The sequence below is a fragment of the Mustela erminea genome, chromosome 3 (assembly GCF_009829155.1).
Source record: "Mustela erminea isolate mMusErm1 chromosome 3, mMusErm1.Pri, whole genome shotgun sequence".
NCBI lineage: Eukaryota > Metazoa > Chordata > Mammalia > Carnivora > Mustelidae > Mustela > Mustela erminea.
Window position 1 is genome coordinate 131,470,796 of NC_045616.1, and position 27,363 is coordinate 131,498,158.

Here is a 27,363-nt window from a genome sequence, read left to right on the forward strand (position 1 = left end):
CTCACCATTATCAGGAATGTGGTGTTTTATCAGTCCCTTTAAAAAAAATGTACTAAGTCATAAGGTACGGACATATTGAAATTACTTCCCAGAGTGCTCTCCTAAGACTTGTGTGAGAAGAAGCAAGCTTTGGGAACTGTGACTTCTGGGTTCTGTGCTAATGCCTGGCACATGCCATCTCTCCTTAGGAGATTAACTGGAGGAAAAAATGGCATGTGTGCCTGTCTGCCAAGCAGACATGTGTCATTTCTGATTGATGGGTGAGGAAGGGTGAAGATTAATTGCAGTATAAGTGGTATTAAAAATTTTTTGTTTTTGATGTTTGTTATGAAGAATGATGAACCTGTGCAACAGTAAACAGAAGACGATAGTGAAGCCCCAGGAGCTCATCCCTCAGCGGCAGTGACTGTCAGCCCATGGTCACGCCCGCCTCATCTACATCCCCTTGTCCCTGTTTCTCCTCCTTTATCATCTGTAAAGAAATACCAGATATTATATCTCAACCCCATTTTAGGGAGAGGCACTTTTCTAGCTTCTGGAAGTCCAGCAGTGACCAGAGACACACCTGTTCTCACAGAGCTTACAGTGCTGCTCAAGATAGACGTGTGGTATGTAAGGGAAGTATGCAGTATGCTGTATGTTGATATGTGTGAAGGAAAACAAACAAAATGCCTGAAGAGTCACATGAAATGTCAGGAGAAGAAACTGAAGTTTCAGATAAGGGTCAGTGAAAGGCCTTCTGAGTAGAGACCCGTAGGAGGTCAGGACACCAGCTCTGCAGCTCCCGGAGTGGGAGCAGTGTAGGTGGTAGGAGTAGCGGTGGAAAGGCGTGTGGGGAAAGTATTCCTGGTGGCTTTGAGGACGAGGGAGGACCTACTCTCCCTTGTTCGTTGCAGGGTGGTAGGCTGAGGAGCCTCCCATTAAGGCAGCTTTCTCCAGGGGCAATAGCAATGTCTCCTTCTGAGGCTACGGGAAATAGGATTTGTATTTTTAGTTCACTTTGTAATAATGCCCAAGAGATGATTAGGCATAAGTCTGGCTTTAAAACTCTGAGATGAATGGAGAATGGTTCTAAGATTGGAGCCTCCTGGCTCTTGTGACTCTCTGGCCTTGTTTGGAGAACTTTGCATTGATAACTCCTCGTGAATTATCTTAGCAGAAGTGATCAAACTGGTTGTTACTTCACTTTACAATTAGAAGGTTGGAACACAGTGGATTTTAGTGACATGACTTAATCACTTCAGTGGATTCTGTGAACATTTAATCTCCACCAAGCAGACCAATTAATGTATCCATGTTTTTAGAGACTTTGGTTATCTTCCTTCCTGCTTTAGAGAACACAGAAATGCCTGAGGGATAAACATAATTCCTTTCCTCGTAAGTGTCTTTTATTCTTAATCTTGACATTGCTAATGCCTTTTGATATTAAGGCTTTTAAAGCAGTAAAACTCATAACTTTTGCAAGAGACTGTAAAAAGAAAAAACATAGTTATAAACAGAAAAAAATTAAAGCTTCTCTCACATAAGACAAGCACTTCTAACCAGTTAAGAGACTTCATTAGACAGACTCAGTTTGGAGCACACAGTATCTTTAGGCAGGCTACTAGTGGTCACCCCTGTGAATTCATTCACACACACAAATCTCTGATTGATATGTGAAAACATGATACTTACGAGAAACTGAGTAGACTGTCAAGTTGGACATTGACAGTGTGAGACATAAGATGCTAAGTATCTCCTACTGCCCGTAAGTATTTACCTGGTAAAACTCTACTTCAGTTAGATAACTAGAATGAGGACAGCAAGAAGCTATTACTTTATCCACCTGGGCCAGTTGAATTGAACACTTGACACAAATTCTTCTTTCAAAAGGGCAGGGAGGAGGCCACCTGGGTGGCTCAGTGGGTTAAGCCTCTGCCTTGGGCTCAGTCATGATCTCAGGATCCTGGGATGGAGCCCCGCATCAGGCTCTCTGCTCAGCAGGGAGCCTGCTTCCCCCTCTCTCTGCCTGCCTCTCTGCCTACTTGTGATCTTTCTCTCTGTCAAATAAATAAATAAAATCTTAAAAAAAAAAAAAAAGGGCAGGGAGGGGTGACTGGGTGGGTGGCTCAGTGGGTTAAAGCCTCTGCCTTCGGCTCAGGTCATGATCTCAGGGTCCTGGGATCGAGCCCCACATCAGGCTTTCTGCTCAGCAGGGAGCCTGCTTCCCCTGTCTCTCTGCCTGCCTCTCTGCCTACTTGTGATCTCTGTCTGCCAAATAAATAAATAAATAAAATCTTATAAAAATAAAAAGGGAAGGGAGAGGTAAGAGAGCTACTTGATTCAATATAGAAAGAACAAATTACCTTCTTTCCTCCAACTCTCATGAACCCTGGCAGAATGCAGTGGCTTGCCCTGGTGTTAACTTTGGGGATGGTTGTGGTAAGCAGTGGGTATCATTTACATTGCTTTTTGGTTATAGACCTGTTAAATTATGTAATATCTTTTTTAAAAAAAGATTTTATTTATTTATTTGACAGAGATCACAAGTAGGCAGAGAGGCGGGCAGAGAGAGAGGAGGAAGCAGGCTCCCTGCTGAGCAGAGAGCCTGATGCAGGGCTCAATCCCAGGACCCTGGGATCGTGACCGGAGCTGAAGGAGAGGCTTTAACCCACTGAGCCACCCAGGCGCCCCTATGTAATATCTTTTAATTTATATTTCTTTCTCTCATAGTTTTTTAGTTGTAAGATTTTATTCATGCTTTACATTTCAGTTTATAATTATTACTGAACTACTCTTGAGAGAGATACCTGTAAGTTTCTTATGCTACAAATTTAGCCAGGTATGCAGTCTTTTGACAGATAAGATGATAATTTCCTTACACAGCTGAACTGACTGAACTGATCAACTCTACTTACTTCAAAGTAATATTTAAAGATCATTTATGATTATTAAAGACTATTGAATTTTTATGAAATGCTACATGGGTTTGAAAATATATGAATGCTAATGAAGATATATTTAATGAAGACAAATTGTAGTTGCGTGTTTTGGCAAAAAATAACCTCAGTAGGAGAATTACTATTATGTTAACTCTGTCCACCAAAGAAGCAGTAAATATTTTTTTTAAAAATGGACTTGGTGAATGCCTGGTGATAACTTTACTGCTTTCTTTCTTCCTTTTTTTTTTTTTGCATACTCTTATAGATTACTAAATATAATTCTTAGACTAATGACCATTTACATCCAGAAGAATAGCAGAATAGAAACATGGTTTATTGATGATAAAAATATATTAAATCAAGTGCTAATCCTGACATTTTATTTCTTGTTGCTTGGTAACAATGTAGCAGCCATGTGAGAGAGTTCCATTATCTCAGGTACAATGGACTTCATTGCATTGTGGGGTAGAAATACCAATTACAGCAAGTCATTCGTATGCCATTATCCTTACAAAATTTTGGTTCTATTTTTTAATGTTAGTGCAGAGATCCTGAAAGTCATTTAATAACACATGGATGGATATTTTATTTTGATGGATTGGTGACTTTTATTCTATTTTTGGCCTTTTGATTTTGTGTCTATTTATAATTTTTGAGGGTTCACAAATTTGCATTTTACCAACTTGTGCTGTATAAACTTAGACGTTTACATTTTACTATAAGTATGTATATTCTAAAGGATGCTTCATTAACTCTAAGTGAACATTTTTTATCCATGACCACCTAGGGAGGGGAAAAAATATCTGGGCAAAATTTTTTGTCTCATGAGAAATAATCAGGGTATATTCCTCATCCTTCTATAATACAAAACATTCCTAGTTTAGTACCTGCTTCAGGAAAAAAAAAAAAAAAAAAAAAACACCAAACCCTGTGGAACCAGTACAATTCATGTTAAATGAAAGACTGATTTATATTTTATGTAACTGTGTATGTTCTATATACTGTTAGCTCACAGTTATTATTTAAAAGGGTTGCAGAACTTTAGCCCATGGCCTCTTTTTGTACCACACAGAGTTGAGAATGTTTTTATATTGTCAAAGGGTTATTAAAAAAAGAAGGTTATGTGGCAGAGTCCACAAAGCCTGATGTATTAACTGGACTTCAATGAACAAGTTTGCAGACTCTTAATGTATAGTATGGTTTTCATTTCTGTAGTCTGAATATCTTAAGTGTCACTCAGTATTATTTCTAAAAAGACCCAAGGGGTTCAAGTAGAACTGAAATAGACTAAACTGCAAAAAAAAAAAAAAAAAATCAATGGAAAATTAAATTGAATAATAAGAATTTGTGTGGTAGTGAAATGAATGTGCAGTTTGGCAGGTCTTTCTTGGGGCAACCATAATGAAAGGAATATCAGATAAAACAACTTATGTATCTGTCTACGGTTGTTACAATTTCTTTGAAATCTCAATGCCTTTGTCCGTAAATCTGACTTTTGTATTATCATGAATCAACGGACTGATCCTATTAGAAGCATCTCGCCTTGGGGCACCTGGGGGGCTCAGTGGGTTGGGGCCTCTGCCTTCGGCGTGGGTCATGATCCAAGAGTCTTGGGATCGAGTCCTGGGGTTGAGCCCTGTATTGGGCTCTCTGCTCAGTAGGGAGCCTGCTTTCTCCTCTCTCTCTGCCTACTTCTCTGCCTGTTTGTGATCTCCGTCCGTCAAATAAGTAAATAAAATCTTTAAAAAAAAAAAAAAAAAAAAGAAGCATCTTGCCTTTTCCTGCCTGTTTGACTTGTCTTATTCCTGAGGGCTAGTTTCTTATGTCTGTAGCGCAGCCAGGTGAATGTCGGTACCTCAGGACTTCTCTAGCCGGAGCCATGCAGCTGCAGCTCCCGCTGTCTGGCTGGAGTTGGAGTCATCCTGGGTTCCTGGCATTGGGAGGGACCCTACAGCCCTGGGCTTTCATCTTCTCTGGAGCTGTACCCTCTGCTTCCCGGAGAGCAGGAGGAAGAGAAGTAGAGAGACTTTGGGCATGGTGAGGCCGATTTTCTCAGCCTTTCGAACTCTGGCTTTTAGCTTCCTGTTTTCTTTTTAGTCAGAAACACACTTAGGATTTGTCTGGTTATTTCTTAACTTGTTGGTAAGGTAAATTGGGAGATCAGGGACTAAACCAGGGCAGCCCTGTGCTTTCTTGTACAGCACTGGTCCTCAGAAGCGATAGAGAAGGCTGGAACCAGCCTTATGTATTCTGGTGACAAGAGGCAAAAGTCAGTTATGTTAGATAGATTTACTTACCTCCTCTTTCCTGTAAACAGAAGCTCAGAAAATTCCATACCTAGGTGGCATTTCTGCAGTAGCATACATTTTATATCACTTACTGTTTGTGTCATGCTGTGTGTTTTTCAAAGTACTTTCACATACATTCACTCATTTCATCTTATCACCAGATGACATAGGAGGAGAGGCACTTTTGTTACAACATTACAAAGGAGAAAACTGAGATATGGGTAGGTTTCTAGGACTAGATCACTAGGAAATTGAATGATCTAAAGAAAAAGACTCTTGGAAGACTTGGTTGAAGTCCTGACTTTCCAAGCTCCATCTGCCATTGGCAGGCTATGACGACTACCAAGGCTTTATTTTTGAGATGCTTATCAGTAAAAATTGTAAAATTGAAAATGTAGGTAGGTAGGTATGTGGGATTTTACAGGAGGTAGGACTTCAGCACAAATGACAGGGTCATGGTTGTAGCATGGGTCCTGTGTGTAGAATGGGTTTTACGATGGCACGAAGGGAGGCAGGGTGACTAGTGAGGAGATGACTGCACTGTCCAGGCAAGAGGTGATGGTGGAGTGCAGGTGGGAAAGGGAGGCGAAATCGAGGTAGACAGTATTATGGGAGAGGACTCCATCAGACTTGCTGACTCACTGGTTATGGGATGCTGGGTAGAGGAAAGGCAGAGATTAAAATAACTCCTCGACTTGACTAGAGCAGTGGTGTGCCACTTCCTGAGATAGGAAACCTGGCAGAAGGGGAAACAAGGGTTCTGCTAGGGGTGAGTTGGCTTTTTTAGGCATTCAGGTGGTAACTTTACAGGTGTCCCTGGACACGTATGTACGGTGCTCAGTGAAGAGGTCTGGAAAGGGTTATGCTATTGGGAATGATCTACTTGTATTTGATAATAGTCATGGAATGGGGAAGACCCCTTAGCGAAAGAAGTCCTGGGACTAAGCCCTTAGGAGTCTCAGTCTCAGAGTCTCAGAGTCTCTTTGTTTTTGTTATTTCTTTTTATGAACAGAATCTGAGATTCAGAATTGTATCTTTGTCTCTCACTAGCATTGCGACTTGGGACAAATTACTTTAGAATTTGAGCTTCTTTATAGTATCTCCTATCTGCCCATTTCATGGAGAACATGTGGCAAAGGGCATTTGAATATATTTTCTAAACCTCTCAAGTGCTATGTGCTCACCTTGATCCCTCCTGCTGCTTTAGTCAGTAAACCTCAGATGACTGCCAGTGTTCTCATTGACCCAGTGAGGATGACTTTGGAACTCTGTGTAGTGGGTGGCAGCTGGCAAGGCTCACCCTCCTTATCCTTGCCATGTCTTCCAAATTTCTTGAGATCAAGGGAATGAAAATTCCGTAACATCCCCAATTTCTAAAATCTTAGCCTAGTTACCAAAAAACTAGCCTAGATTGTACTTCAAATATATTGTTAACTTTAATCTTCAGTAAATTACGTAATATTGAAGGCTTATTAAAATCAACCTGAATATGTTGATCTTTTCATTCAAAAACTGTGATGACTTTTAAGGGGAATGTCATGGACACCTTGAAGAAAGGAAGGTTCTTATAAATCTGTCAATAGCATAAGTTGCATATGCTCAAAAATTGATGACCTGTCTTAGCTGTCGGGTTTTAAATGAAGCGTTAGTTAATGACTTACTTAATCTCTTTTTGTACTTTGGTCCGAAGATTTCAAATACTTTGACTTGGGTTGAAAACTGAAGTTTGTTCCCTGAGGAAATTGGCTTGTGTTGACTATCCAGCTTGACTTCTTTTGAATGAAAGTAACATTTATTATTCTTTTGGAAGCAGGAGAAACAAAATGAATAAAGAGGGACTCAGATATTCATGGATGATTTATGTTCAACCATGGGCACACCACTGCCTGCAAACACCAGACGGACTAAGTGTTTAAAAATAGATACTTTCCATATTCCTTAGGATGGAGCACACGGTTCCATAGAAATAAGTAAGATTGCAGGTGTGTTTTCAGTGCTTCCTTATGAAAGCTTTGACTTATTGAATTTTTACAAACTCATGAAAAAAAAAGTATGTCTCATTTTGTTTGTTTTTAGAGGAAAAGGTTTGAAACAGTTGCTTAATTTGGGAAAAATAATGAAAGATTAGAAAACAAGTTATTAGAATAACTTAACTGCTAGAAAGTAATGGTGTTCTGCTCTGTGGTTCATTCCATGACAAAACCAAGACCACTCAGGTCCAAGAATGTAGGTCAGTTCTTCCATTCAGAAACTTAACATTAGGACGTAGTTTCTGTCACTAAATAACTAAGTCCACATTTAATTTCTTTGAAGAGAATTTTAGTTCCAAATCCTATGGGAGGGAATTTAAACAGGAATGTGAAGAACTCTGGTATGTTTTTCGTGCTTTCTGTGAAAAGGAGCTGGGTTATTCATTTAAAGAAGCTATTTTAGTTTCTTAATAATTGGGGGGAAAGGATACAGGTTTTGCCTTGTATTGTGAAAAAGTTCTTTTCAGTTTCGAATTTCATTTTAGATTTTGGAAAAGCTTTGCTGGCATAGACAAAACTTGGGGAAGAAAAATTCATCGTTACCAAACTCAGAAAAATAACAGGTTGACTATTAAAAGCTACGGGATTAAAGCTGTTGAATTTGAAAGTTTTTGTATAATTTAAATTTCTCTCAGTTTGAGGAATTTGTTCGTCATTCATTTTGAGAGTTAGCATCTCAGAAGTGGAATTAGACCTTTAGAAATAAAGGAAGTATTAAATAGAATTTTAAAAGCAGTTCTATAAATTCATTCCTGCTACAAAAGGTTTTTTAGCCAAAAACTTATTAACTTTTCCCCCAGTGCTTTTGGCATTATGTTTGCATCCAAGAAGTTTTTATTTTTCTTCTTTGTTGGTTCCTATTTTTTAGTATACAGAGTAGCATTTTACATGCAGATTGATGAAAACTAGGTTTTATAAAAATGTAGGAAAATAATAGAATGGAAAGCTTTTCTTCATGAAATTCATTCCTAGGAAGTAGAAGGGGCCATAGAATGGTCTAAGTAGAATGAATACAGCTAAGGTATGCCTTACACAGAGTGCAGTAGACTCTGTCCCTGAAATATTTCCAGCACTGAAAATAGCAGGTGAAGGAGTTACAGACTTGTAATAATACAAATAACAACAGAGGGAACAAGTACTGTTTATGCCATGCCCTTAAGTGCAGAGCACTTTACATCATCTGTTATAATTATCCATTGAGTTAAGTTTTATTATCCTTACTTTACAGAGGAGGGAAATGAGGATAGGGAAAGATTTTATCCAAACATATTTCTTTCTGCCTCCAAAGCTGATGTGCTTAAGCAAAAGTAAAGGGTAGATGTATTTTAAGGTACATTTTGTTTTATACTTTGCAGTATTAACATTTTATTTTAGTTTACTACTAAACTACTGGCAGGGTCGTAGATCTTTAGTGAATTGAATTTTTTAGTCAACTAAATATAGCTGCAGGACAAAGTGAATGCTTCCATAAACACAAAATTAGAAATCATTCAGTATATTAACCTCTTAAAACTTTTAAAATAAGATGGTCCCCTAATAGCTATAAAATGAGAGCCTTCACATTTGGGGAGCTACAATGGTTTTCCTCCAATGAGAATGAGGTGGATTAGTGTTATACAATGGTCCGATTCTAAGAAATTTTACGATTCTATATAATAACTATTGGCAATGATTAGTTACTTAAAAACTACAGACGGCCCCCCTCCCCATCCATAGCTTTACTCTGCACAGTTTCGGTTACCTGTGGTTCGTTGCCGTCTAGAAGCAGATGACCCACCTTCTGACGGTCAGTAGTAGCCTAATGCTACATCAAAATGCCTACATCATTCACCTCACTTCATGCTATCATGCAGGGGGTGACTATAGTACAATATTTTGAGAGAGAGAGAGACCACATTCACATAACATTTATTACAGCGTAGTATAATACTTCTATTTGATTATTAATTGTTATTAATCTCCTACTATGCCTAATTTAGAAATTAAACTTTATCATGGTAAGCATGTATAGAAATATACATGTATATAGGGTTTGGTACTGTCTGTAGTTCATGCATCCACTGGGATTTTGGAACACATCCCTCACTACTGTAGCACTTCCGGTTTCTTGGCTGGCATCTGAGGAGCCTGGAAGTCACCAAGCCTGTCCTTACAATAAGAAAAACACCGAACAAACTGAAAATCAGCAGTGTTTCTTATAGATTCATCAGGGAATTGAGGTTGCAAGGAAAACCATTGCCTCCAAAATGGGGACAAACAGGCTGATACAGAGAATTATAGCATACTGGAGGAGAAACCGAGGAGCAAAAATCTCTCTGGGAACCAACACTCGGGTAGGAAACCCTAAACTAACTGATGAATTGCTGGAGGCTCAGTGTGTACAAGCCTGAGAGTTAAAAACTCTGAGGTGGCCACATCTTGGGTGGGGTAGGGCGTACTTGCCTGGGTTTTACCTCCAGGATTTCTAGCAGATTCTTCCAATAAACACTGGAGAAAAATCTTATGCTTCTGGCAGGAGGAGGGGGAAGTAGCCATTTTGAAATAGACCTAGAGTATTCTCATTATCTTCTTCTTGACAAGGCCTGCCTTCAAGAGGAACATTTTCACTGGAGCCTAACTGACCTGGGGAAAAGGAAATACCCAACTCCAGTTCTTTCTAGCCTTCCAGGTATGGGAAGGGGAATGACCAACCCTGTCCCCCTTTCATCTTCCTGTCTCTCTTAAGGAGAGAGAAACCACAAAATTGAGAGTCACTAGTGAAGGTCACACTAGTTGGGGGGCAAAGTCTCACTAGAAGGCAGACCTAGTCACAAAACTGGATGCTTCCCTGGCTTCCCTACCTTCACAGTAGTTCCCACACAGTAAAGTTCCTATATTATGATAGGGAAATACAACAGAAAGATCTTCCTACCTCGGACCTTATTTTAGAAGCAGTCTCCAGGGAAATCTAGAGACAACAGAGGACACAAAAAAACAAGGACATCACAGAAAAATTTAGCCTCTGACACCTACAGCGACAGCAAACAGTAAATACAACCTGAACGCCGGCTCACCATAAGGGCCTGTTTACCTCAGGTTCATTTACCCAGTACATCATGTCTGGCTTTCAACAAAAATTTTTAAAGCATACTAAAGGCAAACAACACTGTTTGAAGAGGAGAACCCACTTTTACTATAAAGACAGATAGATTAAAAGTGAAGGGGTAGAGAAAGAAATTCCATGCTAACACTAATCAGTCACAATAACCGTGAAATAGCTCTATTCCCCTTGGACAAGCAGATTTCAGAGCTAGGGATATTATCAGGAGTAGAGAGACATTCCATGATGACAAAGGGACTAAGTCTTTATGAAAACATAACAATCCTCAGTGAGCGTGCAGTGGCAGTTGGTTTTTGTTCCTGATATTTCCCCCCCTATTCCCAGTACTCGCCTCGTCTTGACGTCTAGAGATACCAGCACTAGCTGCCCATGCCATCTTTTAGCTTTTTGGACCCCGGCTCTGTGAAGCCCCTTTCCCAAGCACCAGTTCTAGTCACTGCTTTTGTTCCCTCTTGGACTTACTAAGTTGGTGTCACCTCCATGCTTTTTTGCCTTTTCAGATCTCTACTTTCTTATTTAAATTCGCTTTATTAAAATAACTGACAAAAATTAACTCAAAGTGGAGCACAGGCCTCAATATAAAATGCAAAATTATTAAATTCCTTGACTATAACTAAGAGAATACCTAGGTGACCTTGGGTTTGGCAGTGTCTTTTTAGATACAACACCGAAAACAATCCATGGCAAAAGATCTGTATAAACACCTCACCAAAGACAGTATACATATGGCAAATAAGCAACATCATATGTCTTTAGAGAATTTCAGATTCAAACAATGAGATAGAACTATCCCCTTAATAGAGTGGCTAAAATCCCAAACAGTGACACCACCAAATTCTAGAGAGAATGAAAATATGGGAATGTTCCTTCATTGCTGGTAAGAATGCAAAATGTAAAACTGCTTTCAAAGACAATTTGGCATTTTCTAGCAAAACTAAACATGCTCTTAACGTGTAATTCAGCAACTGCACTGCTTGGTACTAACCCACTCTGCTGCTTGTAACCCTTCCTGAAAGATTAATAAATTCCTTGTTTTTTGTTTGTTTCCCTATAGATTGTATTGTGAGCTTGTTTCATGCTCTCAGTCTGAGCCATAGTTGAATTTGGTATTTGGTTTCTTGTAATTTTTCTTCCAATATCCAAGTACCACTTTCCAGGTATTGTGTGCAGACTTACAAGGAAATAAAAGTTTTATTCTTTCAAGAGGTTACTGCACATGTGGCCACGTAGAGATAAAAACACTTCACTTAAATATGGGATGTAGATAGTCGGCTAGAAATCCATTCTAGGTGCATGTTGAGTCAAGTTTGAAGCTTACCAAAACAACAAATCCGAGTTGTTTGGGAATATAGTAAAAAACATGACTGTTAAGTTCACAGATGAGAGGGATCTGCTCTGTATAATACAGAAATTATTTTAGTCTCAGAATCTAGCTGATGAGATAGGGCTTACCTAGAAATTAGAAGTTGTATTTAGAGCAATGTGTGCTAAATTTAATGGTAAAGGTAGCAATTGCTATGGGATCCTGCCTGCTGTTGTGGGCTGTGGGTTTGTGCCTCTAACCTCACAGGACCCCTGTCTATTTCTTGGCCTTGTTTCTGCAGCTATTTATAGTGGTGTGTTGTGAAAGGGGGCCAGAACTCCAGGCATTTGATACCCTTCCTCTTGGCTCACAGATCTAAGGATATTTGGGTGGGGATGGGCCAAAATGGGATGTGGAGATACTTTTTACCTGGAACCAAGGGCTTCAAAGGAACAATAGAATTGATTATCTCTTGGCTTGATTTCTTTAATTCCTGTTTCTATATATTATAAAATTATGACCATATTTTATATATATATATATATTTCATTACATAAAACATTAAGAATGTTTTTGCATGTTATTAAATATTCCCTCAAAAAAGGCTATTTCAATAACTAATACACAAATTTATATTACCAAATCTCTGTTGGACTTGTTAGATGAGGCTAGATGTTATTTTCCATCTTTCCCTTTTACTGACAGTGCTTTAGTGAGTATTCTTGTTTCTGGGCATGTCTGATTATTTTCTTTAACAAAATTCCTAGAAGTGGATTTTTTGGGGTGCATGCATCAACATTTTACAAACTTTGGATAAATATTGCTAAATTATTCTCTAGGAAGGTAATTTCAGTTATCCTGTAGTGATATATTTAAGTGTCACTTTTGAACCATTCTTGACAACATGGATACTATACTTAAAATTATTTTGATGATTTGCTGTGTAAAAAATGCTGTCCTATGGTTTTAGTTTATTTATCTTTGATGACAAGGGAAGTTGAATATTTGTTGGTTATTTATTTTTCTTTTGTGATTTTAGGTGTTATAGGTATTACTGTCTTTTTTTTTTTAAGATTTTATTTGTTTATTTATTTATTTATTTATTTGACAGATCACAGGTAGGCAGGGCGGGTGGGGGTGGGGGTAGGGAAGCAGGCTTCCTGCTGGGCAGAGCAGGGCTCAATCCCAGGACCCTGAGACCATGACCTGAGCCGAAGGCAGAGACTTAACCCGCTGAGTCACCCAGGTACCCCACTATCCTTCTTTTAGTGGGAATGTCTTTAGTATTTCATTCCCAGGTTCTAGAGTCTCCCACTTAGATGAAGCATTGTATGAGGGAAGAAGGGGAAGTGCAGGATTGTGGTTCATGTGTGATCTGAAGCTAGGCTCTGTGGGTTTGAACCCAACTTCCTGGGGGTATCTTCCTAGCTGCTCCACCCTGGGAAAGAACTGGATTGGCTCTGGCTAGTAAACTAGAAAAGGAAGAGTATCTTGAACCCATAGCAGTAATTTAGTTATGGAACTAAAATGGCTAAGGCTCTCAGAGAGACATAACTGGGGCTGGCAGCTATACCCACAGAACGAACCCATTCCTAAAATAAGGTATGAGTCAGGTGCTCTGTTGATACACAGTTTGGAGACAGCTCTCTAAAACTTATGGTCATGATTTCCCACAAAATCATCTCACTGCAAATGAGAACATAGATTCTATTGAGAAAGGGAGAGCAGGAAAAGGCCAGAGGGAATTTCTAACATAATACAATGATTTTGGAATCTTTACCTGTGATACTCTCTCCTAAAGGTTATTGAGTAGTAAGGCACAGGATGACTGGTATGAATTGAGGGGATACTCTCTCACAAAACTGTCTTACTGCAAAAAAGGACAAAGATTCCTTTTACTAATTTTACTTTCTCCTTTAGTTTACCTAACAACTTTTGACCTACTTCTTGATTTATTCCATGTTGGTGTTAAGAATTTAGCGTGTGATTTTAAAGTCACTCCTATTAAAATAATAGTGGCTTTCCTCACTCCTTCCAGAGATCTTGTCAAAAAATGTTATTTTTTCCACTTCAAATATAGATCTCATCTACAAATACTGAAGTGATAATTAGGGCTTATGCAAGATTGTTTCATTTTAAAAATTAGCTGCTTTTTTTTTTTTTTAAGGAGTTACTCTCTAAATATTTCTTGTTCAAGAGTATAGCTTAAAAAAGAAGACATTTTAAAGTCATGGCTTACATAAATGATTTAAGTAAGACATGTGTGAGAGGAAAAGTGATCAGCATTACTTATTGACCCCTTTTGTGTTACTGGTTATATTTCTTATAAACACATTTCAGGATGTATCATTATTATAATTTTAGCACATAGCATATGGCAGCCTTCTAAAATTAGACTATATCCAGATTTCCCAGTGGCCTTTCACTAGGCCCCTAGAAAATCCAGCTGCACAACCAAAAATTAATAAAAGTGAGAGGATGTAATTGCCAAGTTGTTAAAAATTTCTTTTCTGGAGAGAAGCCACAGTAATCAAAAGAAACTGCCCTAGCAGTATAAGAAGTTCAGGTGAACTCTCATGTAAGTTTTTTGAAATATGAATGAAATCACATTTCTTTTTTGTTCAGGATAGCTGTTCGCATTTCTGATAGCTTTTCCAAAATTAGGCTTTTCATTTCATAATAAAATTTTCAGACTTCTTTCTGCTGCTCCTGTTCCTGCATGCTGTCTCTTCACATTCCCCCACATCACAGTCTTTCCTGATCCCAGGACTTCGCTCTTGCATTTCTTCTGCCTGAAATGCCCTCCCCACCCTTCTTTCTGTGGTTCATTTCTGCCTTCCCGGGGGAGCTTTCCCTCTGTGACAGCATTTATCACCAGGCATACTGGGATTTGCTGTTTACCTCTCTCCTTCTTTTGACGGGGAACACCTTGTGGGACCTTGTCCTACTCATCTTTGTATCCTCAGCATCTGGCCCAATGCCTGGCACATAATAGAGGCTCATTAAATGAGGTTAGCGTCACTGAGCCAGTGATTTTAAAATATAAGCATTGCTTTGCAGGCTTAGAAATGTTCTACCCATTCTACTTGATTGGCATCATTATCCTGCTGTGGTCTAAGGAAGCAAAAATGCCTTATCCTCAGTGGTTCTTCCTGACAGCTTTATATTTGAGGCCTTTGTCAGGCCCTGAATTGAGAGACTTGATAATCTGCTGCCAGCTGTTCTGTAATTCCTTTCCTTTTTACTGTGACTAGCTTCCTCTGACTTCCCTGGGATCATTTTATCTCAAGGTGTGCCTTTTAATGCTGGCTGGAATAGATAGTGTGTCTCATTCAGTAGGCTTTTCTTAGCAGTTAAAGTAGAACAAAAACAATGGTAGTTAACTACATAGGTAGAGGGTTATCCATTGGTGGCAAATAAACTGGCCTTGTAAATGCAACTGCCTGTTTACCCAGGTGAGCGTTGGCCTAGCAAACATGGAAGTCCAAAGGAGTATCGAAGGTAACTAAGTGGTGCAGAGTTAAAATCATGTGTTGCATTTAACAAAGTACACCCAGTAAGAGGGGAATGATTTAGTATTCAACAACCTGGAGTAATGAAAAAGATACATTAATTTGCATTCTTTAAGGTCTTTTTATAGCACATCTGAGAACTAATATAGACTTACAGCATGTAAGGACTGGAAAGAATATTAGGCATCATTTAAAACTCAACTTCCTGTTACCCTGCAATTGTCCTACTGGGTATTTACCCCAGAGATACAGATGGAGTGAAAAGAAGGGCCATCTGTACCCCAATGTGCATAGCAGCAATGGCCGCAGTCGCCAAACTGTGGAAAGAGCTGAGATGCCCTTCAACAGAAGAATGGATAAAGAAGATATGGTCCATATATACAATGGAATATTACGCCTCCATCAGAAAGGATGAATACCCAACTTTTGTATCAACATGGACGGGACTGGAGGAGATTATGCTGAGTGAAATAAGTCAAGCAGAGAAAGTCAATTATCATATGGTTTCACTTACTTGTGGAGCATAAGGAATAACATGGAGGACATTAGGAGGAGGAAAGGAAAAGTGAATTGGGGTAAATCAGAGAGAGAGACAAACCATGGGAGACTGTGGACTCTGAGAAACAAACTGAGGGTTTTGGAGGTGAGAGAGGTGGCGGGTTGGGTGAGCCTGGAGGTGGGTATTATAGAGGGCACGTATTGCATGGAGCACAGGGTATGGTGCATGAACAATGAATCTTGGAACACTGAAAGAATAAAATTAAATTAAAAAAGAAAAACCTCAACTTCCACAGTTTAGAGATGAAATGACTTTAAGTGGTTCACATAAGAACACAGTGCTAGGTGACATTAGGATTAAAACCAGAATCTTCATCTTCTTACCCCAAATCCGGTACTCAGTCATCCTCTGTTGTCTCATTTTTTAAGTGTAGGAGAAGTGGATAAAATAGATGCCATTAGAATCATATGGACAGAATCACTCTCTTACAAAGTATTGGCATCAACAAATTACTGTTTACCATCAACCATAGCCACTTATCTTTACTGGGGGAAATTCTGTCTAAAAGATCAGGGTGCTTCTTTTAATTATCATTCTTAACTTTTCAAATATGGCGTTGAGTTTCAGAGATGAGCTGTATATGCCAAAAGGACATTTTAGGTTTGGGAGTTCAGCTTTATTCACCGTAGGTTTTTCAGTGATTGCTGTGAACGATGGCCTCAGAGGCAGGACTGGCTCTCCTTTCCCTGATGATAACTAAAGGCTGAAATTCTTTGTGGCGGGGGGAAAGAAGGAACAAAGTGATGCCAGCTGTAAAGTCGACTCTGTGTACCTGCTGTTTGTATGGAGGGAATGGCCATTTGCTTGTTCTTACTGTTAACATCATGGCTGAGAAGGTGATAAATATGTTTGAATTTCCTTAGGACTTAAAGATCTATTTTCGGGAATTCTACTCTGAGGGTGGGAAGGGTATGTTGTCTTGAAGTTTATTTATTTTTGCATATTTTGTCTACCTTTTTCTTTTTTAAGGTTTTATTTATTTATTAGAGGGAGGACAAGAACAAGGGAGAAAACAAGCAGAGGGAGCAGCAGAGGGAGACAAAGGAACAGACTCTCTGCCAAGCAGGGAGCCCGATGTGGGGCTATATTCCAGGACCCTGAGATCATGACCTGAGCTGAAGGTTCAGCTGAAGGCTCATAACTGAGCCACCCGGGCACCTCTTTAAAAAAGAAAAAAAAAAAAAAAGAGGGAGAAGCAGGCTCCCCACTGAGCAGGAAGCTGATGTGGGACTCGATCCCTGGGATTAGGACCCAAGCTGAAGGCAGATGCTCAACCATCTGAGCCACCCAGGCGCCCTACCTAGGCGATTCTTATGTCTACCTTTCTTATACTAAATCAGGGAAAAAGAAACATGGCATTTAATGGTTGTTTTTTTTTTTAAGATTTTATTTATTTGACAGAGATCACAAGTAGAGAGAGAGAGGAGGAAGCATGCTCTCTGCCTAGCAGAGAGCCCTATGCGGGACTCGATCCCAGGACCCTGAAATCATGACCTGAGCTGAAGGCCGAGGCTTAACCCACTGTGCCACCCAGGCAGCCCCGGCATTTAATGTTCTTAATGAAATAAATAGGATGCCACTTTGCTTACTGCTTTATAGAATAAAAACATATAGAGAACATTTAAAAGGTGAAATGAAAAAAGAAAGCTCTTGTTCTCTCCCACATGGTGAAGGATTTTAAATTTAAATTATCGAGTCATTCACAAGGGGAACACTAGTTGCAGTCTCTGTTAGATTAAGCAATCATGAACTGTGTTCCAGAAATGCTAGTTTAACCCAATTCTGTTTTGCAGTTTACATGTTAAATACTGGGTTCTTATATTGCAAAAAGCTCCAAGGATGATTAGCAGCCCCAAATGGAAGGAAACAGTTTTAAAAAGAGTAACCAACCTTTCAAAGTTTTAGTTGACATTACTAATAGGCAGTTTTTTGCTGGCTGTAAAAACTGAACACAGACTTTCTTCCATTTCCTATTTCTCCATAACTCTCTTCAGTGAAAAATGTTCCCAGTTTAATTCTTTTAATTATATCATGTCTCCCTGTTTTCCTTGGGGTATGTGATAATGGTGTAGTTTTTTCCCTTAGTATTGTAGATAAGACTGGTGCTTTGAATGAATGTATTAGAAGTGTTTTAATTCCTTTGGGTGGATGTGCTCCTTTTAATTACTTCTCTGGATTAGCTATAGCCCTAATACAATTTCCTTTTAGAAAAAGATAGGACAAATAAAATGTGGATATTTATAATACTGCCTGAATGTTATTAAATCACATACTTAGTGAAGATTGACATTTTTTGGTCAAACTAAAACAAAAAATGCTAGCAAAAAACCCAGCATGGACTAGACTGTTTGGATATAGTATTAGAATACGTGGAAATGAAAATAATACTTATACGGCTTTCAGTTTGTTTTTATTATTTTTTTTAAAGATGTACTCATTTTAGAGGGAGGAGAGAGAGCATGAGTGGGAGGGGCAAAGGGAGAGGGAGAGAGAATCTCAAGCAAACTGTGCACTGAGCATGGGGCCCAACGTGGGATCCAATCCCACAACTCCAAGATCATGACCTAAGCTGAAACCAAGAGTCAGACACACTTAACTGACTGCACCAGGCAGGCGTCCCACTTTAAAATTTGTTTCTAAAATACAGTCTCTCTATTATAAAAACTACTGGGGTAGTCCATGAAGTAATATTATCCCTACTTTTTTTTTTTTGTTTGGATGAATACAGTCTATTAATTTTGTGGCTAATCATAGTTCTAGTAAATTAAGCAATGAAGCTATTTTTAGGTAAAGCTTGCTTGCTTTCTTTCTTTCTTTCTTTCTTTCTTTCTTTTTTTTAAAGGATTTTATTTATTTATTTGACATGGAGAAAGCAAGAGTTGGGGGAGAGAGTAGCAGAGGGAGAGGCAGATGCCCCACTGAGCAAGGAGCCTGATGCGGGGCTCGATACCAGGACCCTGGAATCGTGACCTGAGCTGAAGGCAGATGCTTAACTTACTGAGCCACTCAGGTACCCCAGGCTTTTCTTTTAATGAGCTCAAATGGCTTCATCCGTTTTCCTTCTCATCCATGATTGAGATGAGACATTGTAGAGTGGAAGGATAGTTTTTGTTTTGTAACGAGGAATATGAGGTTTAAGGTGTTTATCCTGAATTCTAAGGCAGCACAGCAAAGGGAGAAAGGAAGATTTTTCTGGAATTTTTGGATGTTTCTGTCACATGTAGTTTTTGTGCTGGTGCTCAAACACTTTTATATTTCCTCTTCAAAAAATTATTAGACAGGTATTACTTTGCAATATTTGTTTCCTGTTGAATTTCATTCTGTTAATATTCGCCCATTTTATTTTCCTAACCAATAGAGACCAGATGGTAGCCAGCCAACCTGCCTGCCTGCCTGCCTGCCTGCCTTCCTTTCTTTCTTTTTAAGATATTATTTGCCAGAGAGAGCACAAGCAGGGGGAGCAGCAGGCTGAGGGAGAGAGAGTAGCAGGCTCCCGGCTGAGCAAAGGAGTCCAGTGTGGGGCTCAGTCCCAGGACCCTGGGATCATGACCTGAGCCAAAGGCAGACACTTAGCTGACTGGGCCACCATGGGATCCCCAAATGTCAGTATATTTATCTTATCAGTGTCAGTTCTTTTTTTCTGGCCTTGTATCATTCTCCAGTCTGATACATGCACTGTTTAATTTTTACCCATTTTGTTCCAGAGATGATGTAAAGTAGCTTACAAGACATGGAATATATACAAAACAACATCATTTTAAAGTAGGGCTGTAAGAAGAAAGAAAAGCAAGGGCAGGGCTTTAAAATGGAGCTGGAATTTGACTAAAAAAATCATACTGTCCTGGCAAACATGAGTGGGCACAAGATGTCAAGAAAAAGTGGAAGACTGATGTAATTGGTAGTACATATCATGTAAAGGAAACTAATGATCAGATCAGGTGAAGTACAACTATTGTTTGTATTAAAACTAGGCAGAATTTTATCTTGGCACCTCTTTTTAATTGCACGAAAGAACTCATTTGATTTTGAGGAGAAAGAAACTGGCCCTTTGTAACAATGGTATAAGGATACTGCCTTGCTCCAGGGGCAGATTCATCTTGGAACATTAAAAGGATATTTGGACTCCTTGAATACTATTTTTGTCACTTGAACTTTTGATGAATACTTGGGGGTCATGAGCCTGAAATTGTCTTCTCTGACAGAGATGGAAATGTATCTGTTCAGAATTGCCCATTGCACACAGGCCCTTTCCTCTGAACCACAGTGGACTCAGAATGTGTTCTCTGTCTTCATTTAAGGCCTTGATAAAGGCGTTTAACAGGATAGGACCAAAGATCTCACCCACCAGAGGGGGCTTTTCTAATCCGGGGTCTGGCTGAGGCTGAAGAATAGGGAGGTTTTGTTATGGACCAAACCCCTGAATTCTCATGAAGGATTTTATATATTGGGAGATTCTTTTGGATGTAGCTTTCATGGGATTTGTAAAGAACTACACATTTCCCCCTAGGTTAAAAAGCACAGTATTAGAGACTTCTAAGGATTTGTCAAGCCATCAAGTACTTCTGTGATTTCTTCAAGTACTTATCTACCTATCTGCACATCATAGCAGACTTCCTGTCTGTTTTCTTCATTGCTATATCTAGTAGGTGCTTAATCTAGTAGGTGCTTAATTCAGATTAAGTGAATGTATCCAAAGCACATTGGATACATTGGATACAGATTAAGTGAATGTATCCAAGGCACATTTCCCTGTTGAATCTGTACAGCGTTCATGAGGAACTTGGTCAGGTTCTTTGCGAAAATTACTCAGTTTTTCTGATGGCTTACCAGGTGCTAGCCTGATCTGCAGATTAATGCGGTCCATTCTGCATGGTGTGGTCTAGGGGAGGCTTGTCCTGGTGCCTCCCCATATTCTATTCTCTGTTTCATGACCTTATAAGCTGTTTAATAACCCATGTAGAGTACTGTTGTGAACCCAGCTCCTTTTAAAGAGGAGTCTATTTCCTTCTCTCTTTCAACACCGCTACCATTTTTCACTTGACTGTAATTCTATGACCATATTTTCAGGCTCTTTAAGAATCCTGGGATATCATTTTGTCTAGGGCCTAGTATTAGTTCAGAGAATCTATCTCTTCTTGGAATTCAGTTCCTCCTTAGCCATATTAGTACTGCCCTTTCCTTCTTGCTGATGGGGGAGTCAGGAGCAAAATGGAATCGAACTGCTTTCTGTCCTGTCTCAAGCATGCTGATTACCATTTCTCAATTCTTCATCTGCAACAGCAAAATCACCCTAGAGACCACTCTCTCCTTATCTGTAGCATTTTTGGTTATGACTCATCTCATTTCAGTTTTATACCTTTTGACACACCTCTGAAGGCTTCATGTGACTCCCATTTGTCCTAGATCATACTTGTCTCTCTTCTGTGGGAGCCCTTGTGAGATATGCAGAGCCACATAGCCATCATGTTATACCTCTTACACTCTTCTTTGTGTGCTGTTCTCTTCATCATCAAGGTGGTCTGTTTTCCTCTCATCAGAATGAAAAAGTCTCTTAAGCTTGTCATTTAGGGTTCCTAACCACTTGATCCTGCTTCTTTTTTTCTCAACTTTTTGAAATCTGCTTTTCTTCAAAGACCAGGATACATCTCTATGTTAATGTCCAGGATGCAGTTCCTGGTTTTTTACAAATTCCAGTTTCGCATTGTCATTTTCTCTCAGGGTTTCCATCATTTCTACTTTACCAACTTTATCCTTATTGGTTAAAAGTCCAGAATCAGGATTTCTCTCACGTTTTCCTTCTGAAATACAGAACTTGTCAGAAGGCAATACAGAATTTATCAGAGGAATAGGGTGAACAGAAGATGTTCAGATAATTAGGCTTCTCATGATAGGACTGTCTTATTTCTGAGCAGTGCTGACATTCTATTAAAAATATGTCCTCTGCATCTTTAGTTTGGTGAGCACTGATTATGTGGCCACCGCTGTGATGTTCTTTCACCTCTTAACCTCATGTTGAATATACTTCACCATGTTCCATCACCAGGTCTGCGGCTTTCTGGGCATGCATCTTTTTCTTGAGATAGCTTGTTCTTCTGTCAGCTGGTTTTCACTGAACATTGTAGAATATCTATGGGCCTGAGATCCAGTCAACGAAATTTCAGTAATGACTGTGCAGTTATATTTATCAGTGTTGTTAAGGTTCGAAATTTCCTTAATAGCAACTCATCTTTTCAGTCTTTGTGCTTGTATGTATAGAACATCTAAGACCATACATAATTTGTTCCAGGACCTTTTAGCTTCCATGCCGTTGTAACTTATGTTTTTGTAGTAATCATATCATCCCTAGCAGGAAGCTTAATACAATATGCATCTTCTTGCTCCTTTGGAAAAATTTTTTTTCCTTTTTTGGATTCCTAGGAAGGATACCCTGCATGCTACTGACCTCCTTTTACTCTACATTTTCTCATCTTACCATCCAGAGCACCTCTGGCTTCTAACTTGCAACGTTTTCTGTTATTGCTCATGCTTCCCTCTTCCATTTTTCTGGTCTTCCACAGCTCTTCCTAATTTGGGGTCAGTATTTTTCATGATTGTAGATATTATTGCTTGTCGTTGTTGGCTTTTTTATTTCTTAGCAAAAGAAGAATGTTCATCCTAACCTGTTTTGAGAGTTAAAATGACTCAGGAAAAAAGCCTGCAGTGTGATTCTTCCCCAAACAGCCCTCACTTTGTATCACAGTGAGGTTTGCAGGGTTGGGCCCATTTTTTTTGTGGCAATCACAGATTCAGGTTGTCACTAAAATGAGATTTAAAAAAAAAAAAAAAAAAGTCACTGCCTTGCAGCTCCTCTGTTCCCTTACCTGAGATATAAATAATGTTTGCCAAAGGAAAAAAAAAAAACATTGTTGCCCAAGGATGAATTCTTATTCTTGTCTGAGCTTTAAAATAAAACTTTTCAGAATGATAAACTAAAAGGGGTACAGGGCAGAGAAAGCAACCTTTTAAAACGAAGTTCAAATCAATAATAATTAACATTTCCTAGCCTCTGTTTTCCTGCTAATTACTGAAGACAAGTACTAATTAGAGAAGCCTCAAGTGTCTGGGTTTCTAGATGAACCAGATGGTGCTGCATGAGAACTATGCTTCGTGCCGGGGAGAACTCTTGGGTGTTCTTAGCTACCTGTCCTCCCTCTTGCTCTCGTCTGAGGATACCTAAATCTGCTCATTGCTTTGCACTGAGACTTCTTCTTTGTTCTTTATTTTCTCTCTCACCCATTTCTGATGTTGGGAGGCGCCATGGTTAGTGAGTGCTCCTATGAGCGTTTATTTTTACTTTTTTCCTAACAAGCTCATTTTACTCCTCTTTTTTCTTTTCAGGTTTCCTTTAGCTCTTAATGTTATCGCCTGATCTCACTAGACTGTCCCCCCAACCCCCACACTGATTCCCCCATACGGTTCTTTCCAAATCACACAAGAGCAGTAGAGAAGGTTTTGGTCCCTTCGGTAGCTTGCATTAAGATAGTTCTGCCTTTCCAGTTTTTTGAAACCCTTTTCACAGATTGTCTGAAAACATATGTTTTCTTCTTTTGGTTTGTACTTCAAATATTTTCTTCCTTTGCTATTAACTCTGCTAACCAACTCTGAGAAAGCTTTGATTTTTGTATAGAAGTTTTCAATACTGTCGAGTGTTGATGTTTGGACAAATGCTGCACATGCGTTTTCTACAATAGGAAAATCACTTCTATCAGGATGACAAAGTGTAGAACTGATGATATTTAACCAGATTCTTACTTCCCGTCAGAGTTCTTTTGTCAGGATACATTCTGTCACCTTATTTGTTGTGAAAGTCATGATGTCATTGTCCTTGTTTTTTTTTTTGTTTGTTTGTTTGTTTGTTGTAGAGTAAGATCCTACTTATTTATTTTTCACTTCAGTTAAAAAACAGAAATCATACTCTATTCATAGAGATTTTAAAATGACTTAGGTCCCATTGTTTTGACCCTATTTAAAAGCAATAATACTAAATTATGCTTTAGTATTATGCTTACAGCATCAATTAAGGTCCACTGAAAATTCCCTGTTCAATTTTTTGTAGAGACAGTGCTAATGTCCATGACACCACACAGTGTTGTTTTTATGAAAATGTCCCTTTCAAAAATTCCCCATTTTTTATTGTCCTTGTTTAAAAACAAACAAACAAAAAAACAAAAAAACAAAAAAAACTGGTTTTTTGGTTTTTTTTGTTAAGATTATATTTATTTATTTGAGAGAGAGGATGGGAGCAGGGTGAGAAGCAGAGGGAGAGACAGACTTCCTACTGAGCAGGGAGCCCGATGCAGGGCTCTGTCTTGAGACTCCGGGATCGTGATCCAAGCTGAAAGCAGCTGCTTAACTGACTGAGCTGAACCAAGTTCCCAAAAGAAACTGTCTTAATATGGTGTTTTAGGATAAAACTTCCTTTTCTGGAATCAGAAGACAATAGCAATTGGTTACCATCAGCATTTCTAGTCTAAGTAAGAAGGATTACTATCTTTTTTTCTTTTCCATTATGTTTCTTGTCCTTGCTGAAGGGCAAGGAGACCAATTAGGAAGCTGCAGTAGTAATTGAAGCAAGAGATAGGAGGGCCCTGACTTTTGGAACAGTATCAGGAGAATAATTCGCATTATCTTTAAAAAGCGTAGGCAAAAGAGTTTCCTTAATTCATTTCATAAGGGTGTAAGTGCTTTTAGAGTTTAGAAACCGCAGTTTTTCTTTGAGTTCCTGTTTTCTTTTTAACATGTCCTTTTGGTACATGTATAACTGATTAAGGAATTTATGACGTCCTCCATTTCATGTAGTTTTCAGTTTGGGAAACTCCTTACTGTCTGCTGCATCTTAAAAAAAAAAAAAATCTAAGTTTTCATTGTAGAAGTAAAATGAAAGAAAAATAACTTGTACTGTTACCCAGAGGCAATAATTATTAGCATTTGTGTTTCCTTTCAGTTTTTTGTAAATGTAAAGATAATTGTGCCAAAGGGCATATCCTGTAAATACTTACTTGTACAAAATCTTGCATTTTTATGAAATGATAAATTATGATGTGTCATTAAGTATGATGAAAGCAAGGTCTTGGTCCTTCTTGTGAATGTACCACATATATTTTACCATTACTCTACTGTGGATAACTTGGGTTGTTTCCAGCACATTATTTTACCAAATGCTGTGGCCAGTGTTTTCATGAATAATGAGTCTTCATATATATCCTCAGGATAATGGGTTCATGTCTAAACAAATTTTTTTTAAGTCTGGACCTCTCTGAAGGTTTCAATTAAATAAGTATAAAAATATGAATGAACTCAAATGGCTACAAGTTCCAACTCCTTGAAGTAGTGATAATGCCTTGTGGCTCTGCATTTCCTATATCCATCTGCTCTTTACCTGGTCACCACCTTGAGTTGGAAATACCAGAGCACAGAGGTCCCTGTGAGAAGGATACGGATTCCAGTGGTGGGGAATCCTTTGTCCTCTCTAGAGCTAGATTCTCAGACAAATGCGGATATGCATCTCTACCCACTATTTCAAGTTTGTTGCCTGCATGTTTACTGACTCCGACTTGTAATTTTTGTTTTATTTTGGCTACAATCCTTCTAATTATCATTGAAGGTAGCTTTTATCTACCACATTCTATTTTATTTTTCCAGCTGTCTGGGAGCAGTGCATAGTAACAAAATGACTCTTGTATCCCCTGGTATTATTTCATTGGAGGAGGAGTATGGTCTGAGTGTACAGGGTAAAATAGCATAAAAAGTGCTACTTGACCTCAAAACTTCCAGAGAGTTCGGTTATTAGTGTGGGAGGCATGTTTACTACAACTCAGCTTACACAAGTTAGTTCATTTAAGCAAATAGTTCTTTGCTTTGGATATGGCATATATTGAACTGAGCACCCAACAGTCTTCAAGATAATATTTTTTCTTGGCCCCAGAAAGGTAATTCTTTGACCCCAGCAACATTGACCTTAGTTTTTTGTTTGTTTGTTTTTAAGATTTTTTAAAAAATTTATTCAACAGAGAGAGAGAGAGAGAGATATATATCACAAGTAGGTAGAGAGACAGGCAGAAGCAGGCTCCACACCGAGCAGAGAGCCCAATGTAGGGCCTGACTCCAGGACCCCGGGACCATGACCTGAGCTGAAGGCAAAGGTTTTAACCCACTGAGTCACCCAGGCGCCCCAACCTTAGTTTTTCTTGATCATTGTTATTCTGAGGTTCTTTTTATATTGATGTAAAAATACTATTTTGTCTTTTTTTAATGAATTATAAAATAGCAGACTAACTTGGAGCTTTTCATACTGTTGTAAAATGCCCTTTTGCTCTATGAATGACTTTAATTCTAATTACATTGAGTATTTCTAGTTATTAGTATTTCCTTTTTGGATTTCCATATTGAAATTAAGATTTGTCTTTAAGTAAAATTATTTCAGCAATTGCAGTTCTATCACGATCCTAGGAAGCTAATAACAGAAATAATTAAAAACTGTTACAAATGGCATTTGTATCTATATTTAAAAAGCCCTTCAATTGACCAAGCAGATGTTGGTACAGATTTTTGTCTTTGATATGATAAATCTCCCATTAATTTTGAAAATCTGGGTTTAAGAGATGTGCTTTCAAGTTTTGAGCTGCAATTTGTGAAAGTTCAAGCAGCTGTACTGAGAAACCATTTGACAAATTTGTAACTGAGACTCTTTTAGGCAAAGACTAAGTTATGGAGCTTTGTGTTCTGTATGCCATGTTCAGACATAAGTATTTGAATTTCTTCTTTTTTTGAGGGTTGAGAAGTGTGTGTGTAATATATTGTCTCTCTTTGATATATGTGTGTGTGTGTGTGTGTGTGTGTGTGTGTGTGTGTGTGTGTATTATTTTTTCAAAGATCCATTGATTTGAGAGAGAAGGAGAGAGGTAGAGAGAGAGAGAGAGAGAGAGCGCGTGAGCATGGGGGGAGGGGCAGAGGGAGAGAAGAGAGAGAATCCCGAGCAGATTCCCTGCCTAGTGTAGAGCTGGACGCTGGGCTCCATCTCACAACCTGGAGATCACAATCTGAGTTGAAATCAAGAGTTGGATGCTTAAGCAACTGAACCACCCAGGTGCACGCATATAGATATAGATAGATATAGATAGATATAGATATAGATATAGATATAGATATAGATATAGATATAGATATATGTATACATACACACACACATATATATATATTTACATTGTATATATAATCTAAATTGGAGGTAGCAATGCATATACTTCACTTTTCTAAGAATTAAGCTCTCGGTATTTAATTTTTTTTTTTTTTGGCCTAGGTTGAAGAAATTGTGGATATTGGATCATTTGCCCCAGAAGACATCCATATTCCTAAGATCTATGTACATCGCCTTATAAAGGGAGAAAAATATGAGAAAAGAATTGAGGTACTTGACTTAGCTTCTTCGTTAGGAGTTATAAATCCGATTATCAGAGATATGTGCCCCTGGAGCCATTCCAGATGATAAGGAATTAGAACTGAATGGAAAGTCTTGCTTTGGATCTTAGTAGGAGTCTCATGTGTCCATCCTAAGGGAACATGATCATCTGTGTTATTGTCCAGTCCAACAGTGATTTGTGTTTACCAAATA

General features: G+C 38.7%; 1 protein-coding gene across 2 annotated transcripts in view; it reads left to right on the forward strand.

Annotated features, from left to right (window-relative positions):
* Nucleotides 1-27,363, forward strand: part of OXCT1 (3-oxoacid CoA-transferase 1) — a 121,165-nt gene that overhangs the window by 33,285 nt on the left and 60,517 nt on the right. For both annotated transcript variants that reach the window (XM_032337500.1, XM_032337499.1), the window contains exon 8: nt 27,052-27,159. In XM_032337500.1, the coding sequence (XP_032193391.1) occupies nt 27,052-27,159 (108 nt within the window). The remainder of the gene's footprint in view (nt 1-27,051; nt 27,160-27,363) is intronic.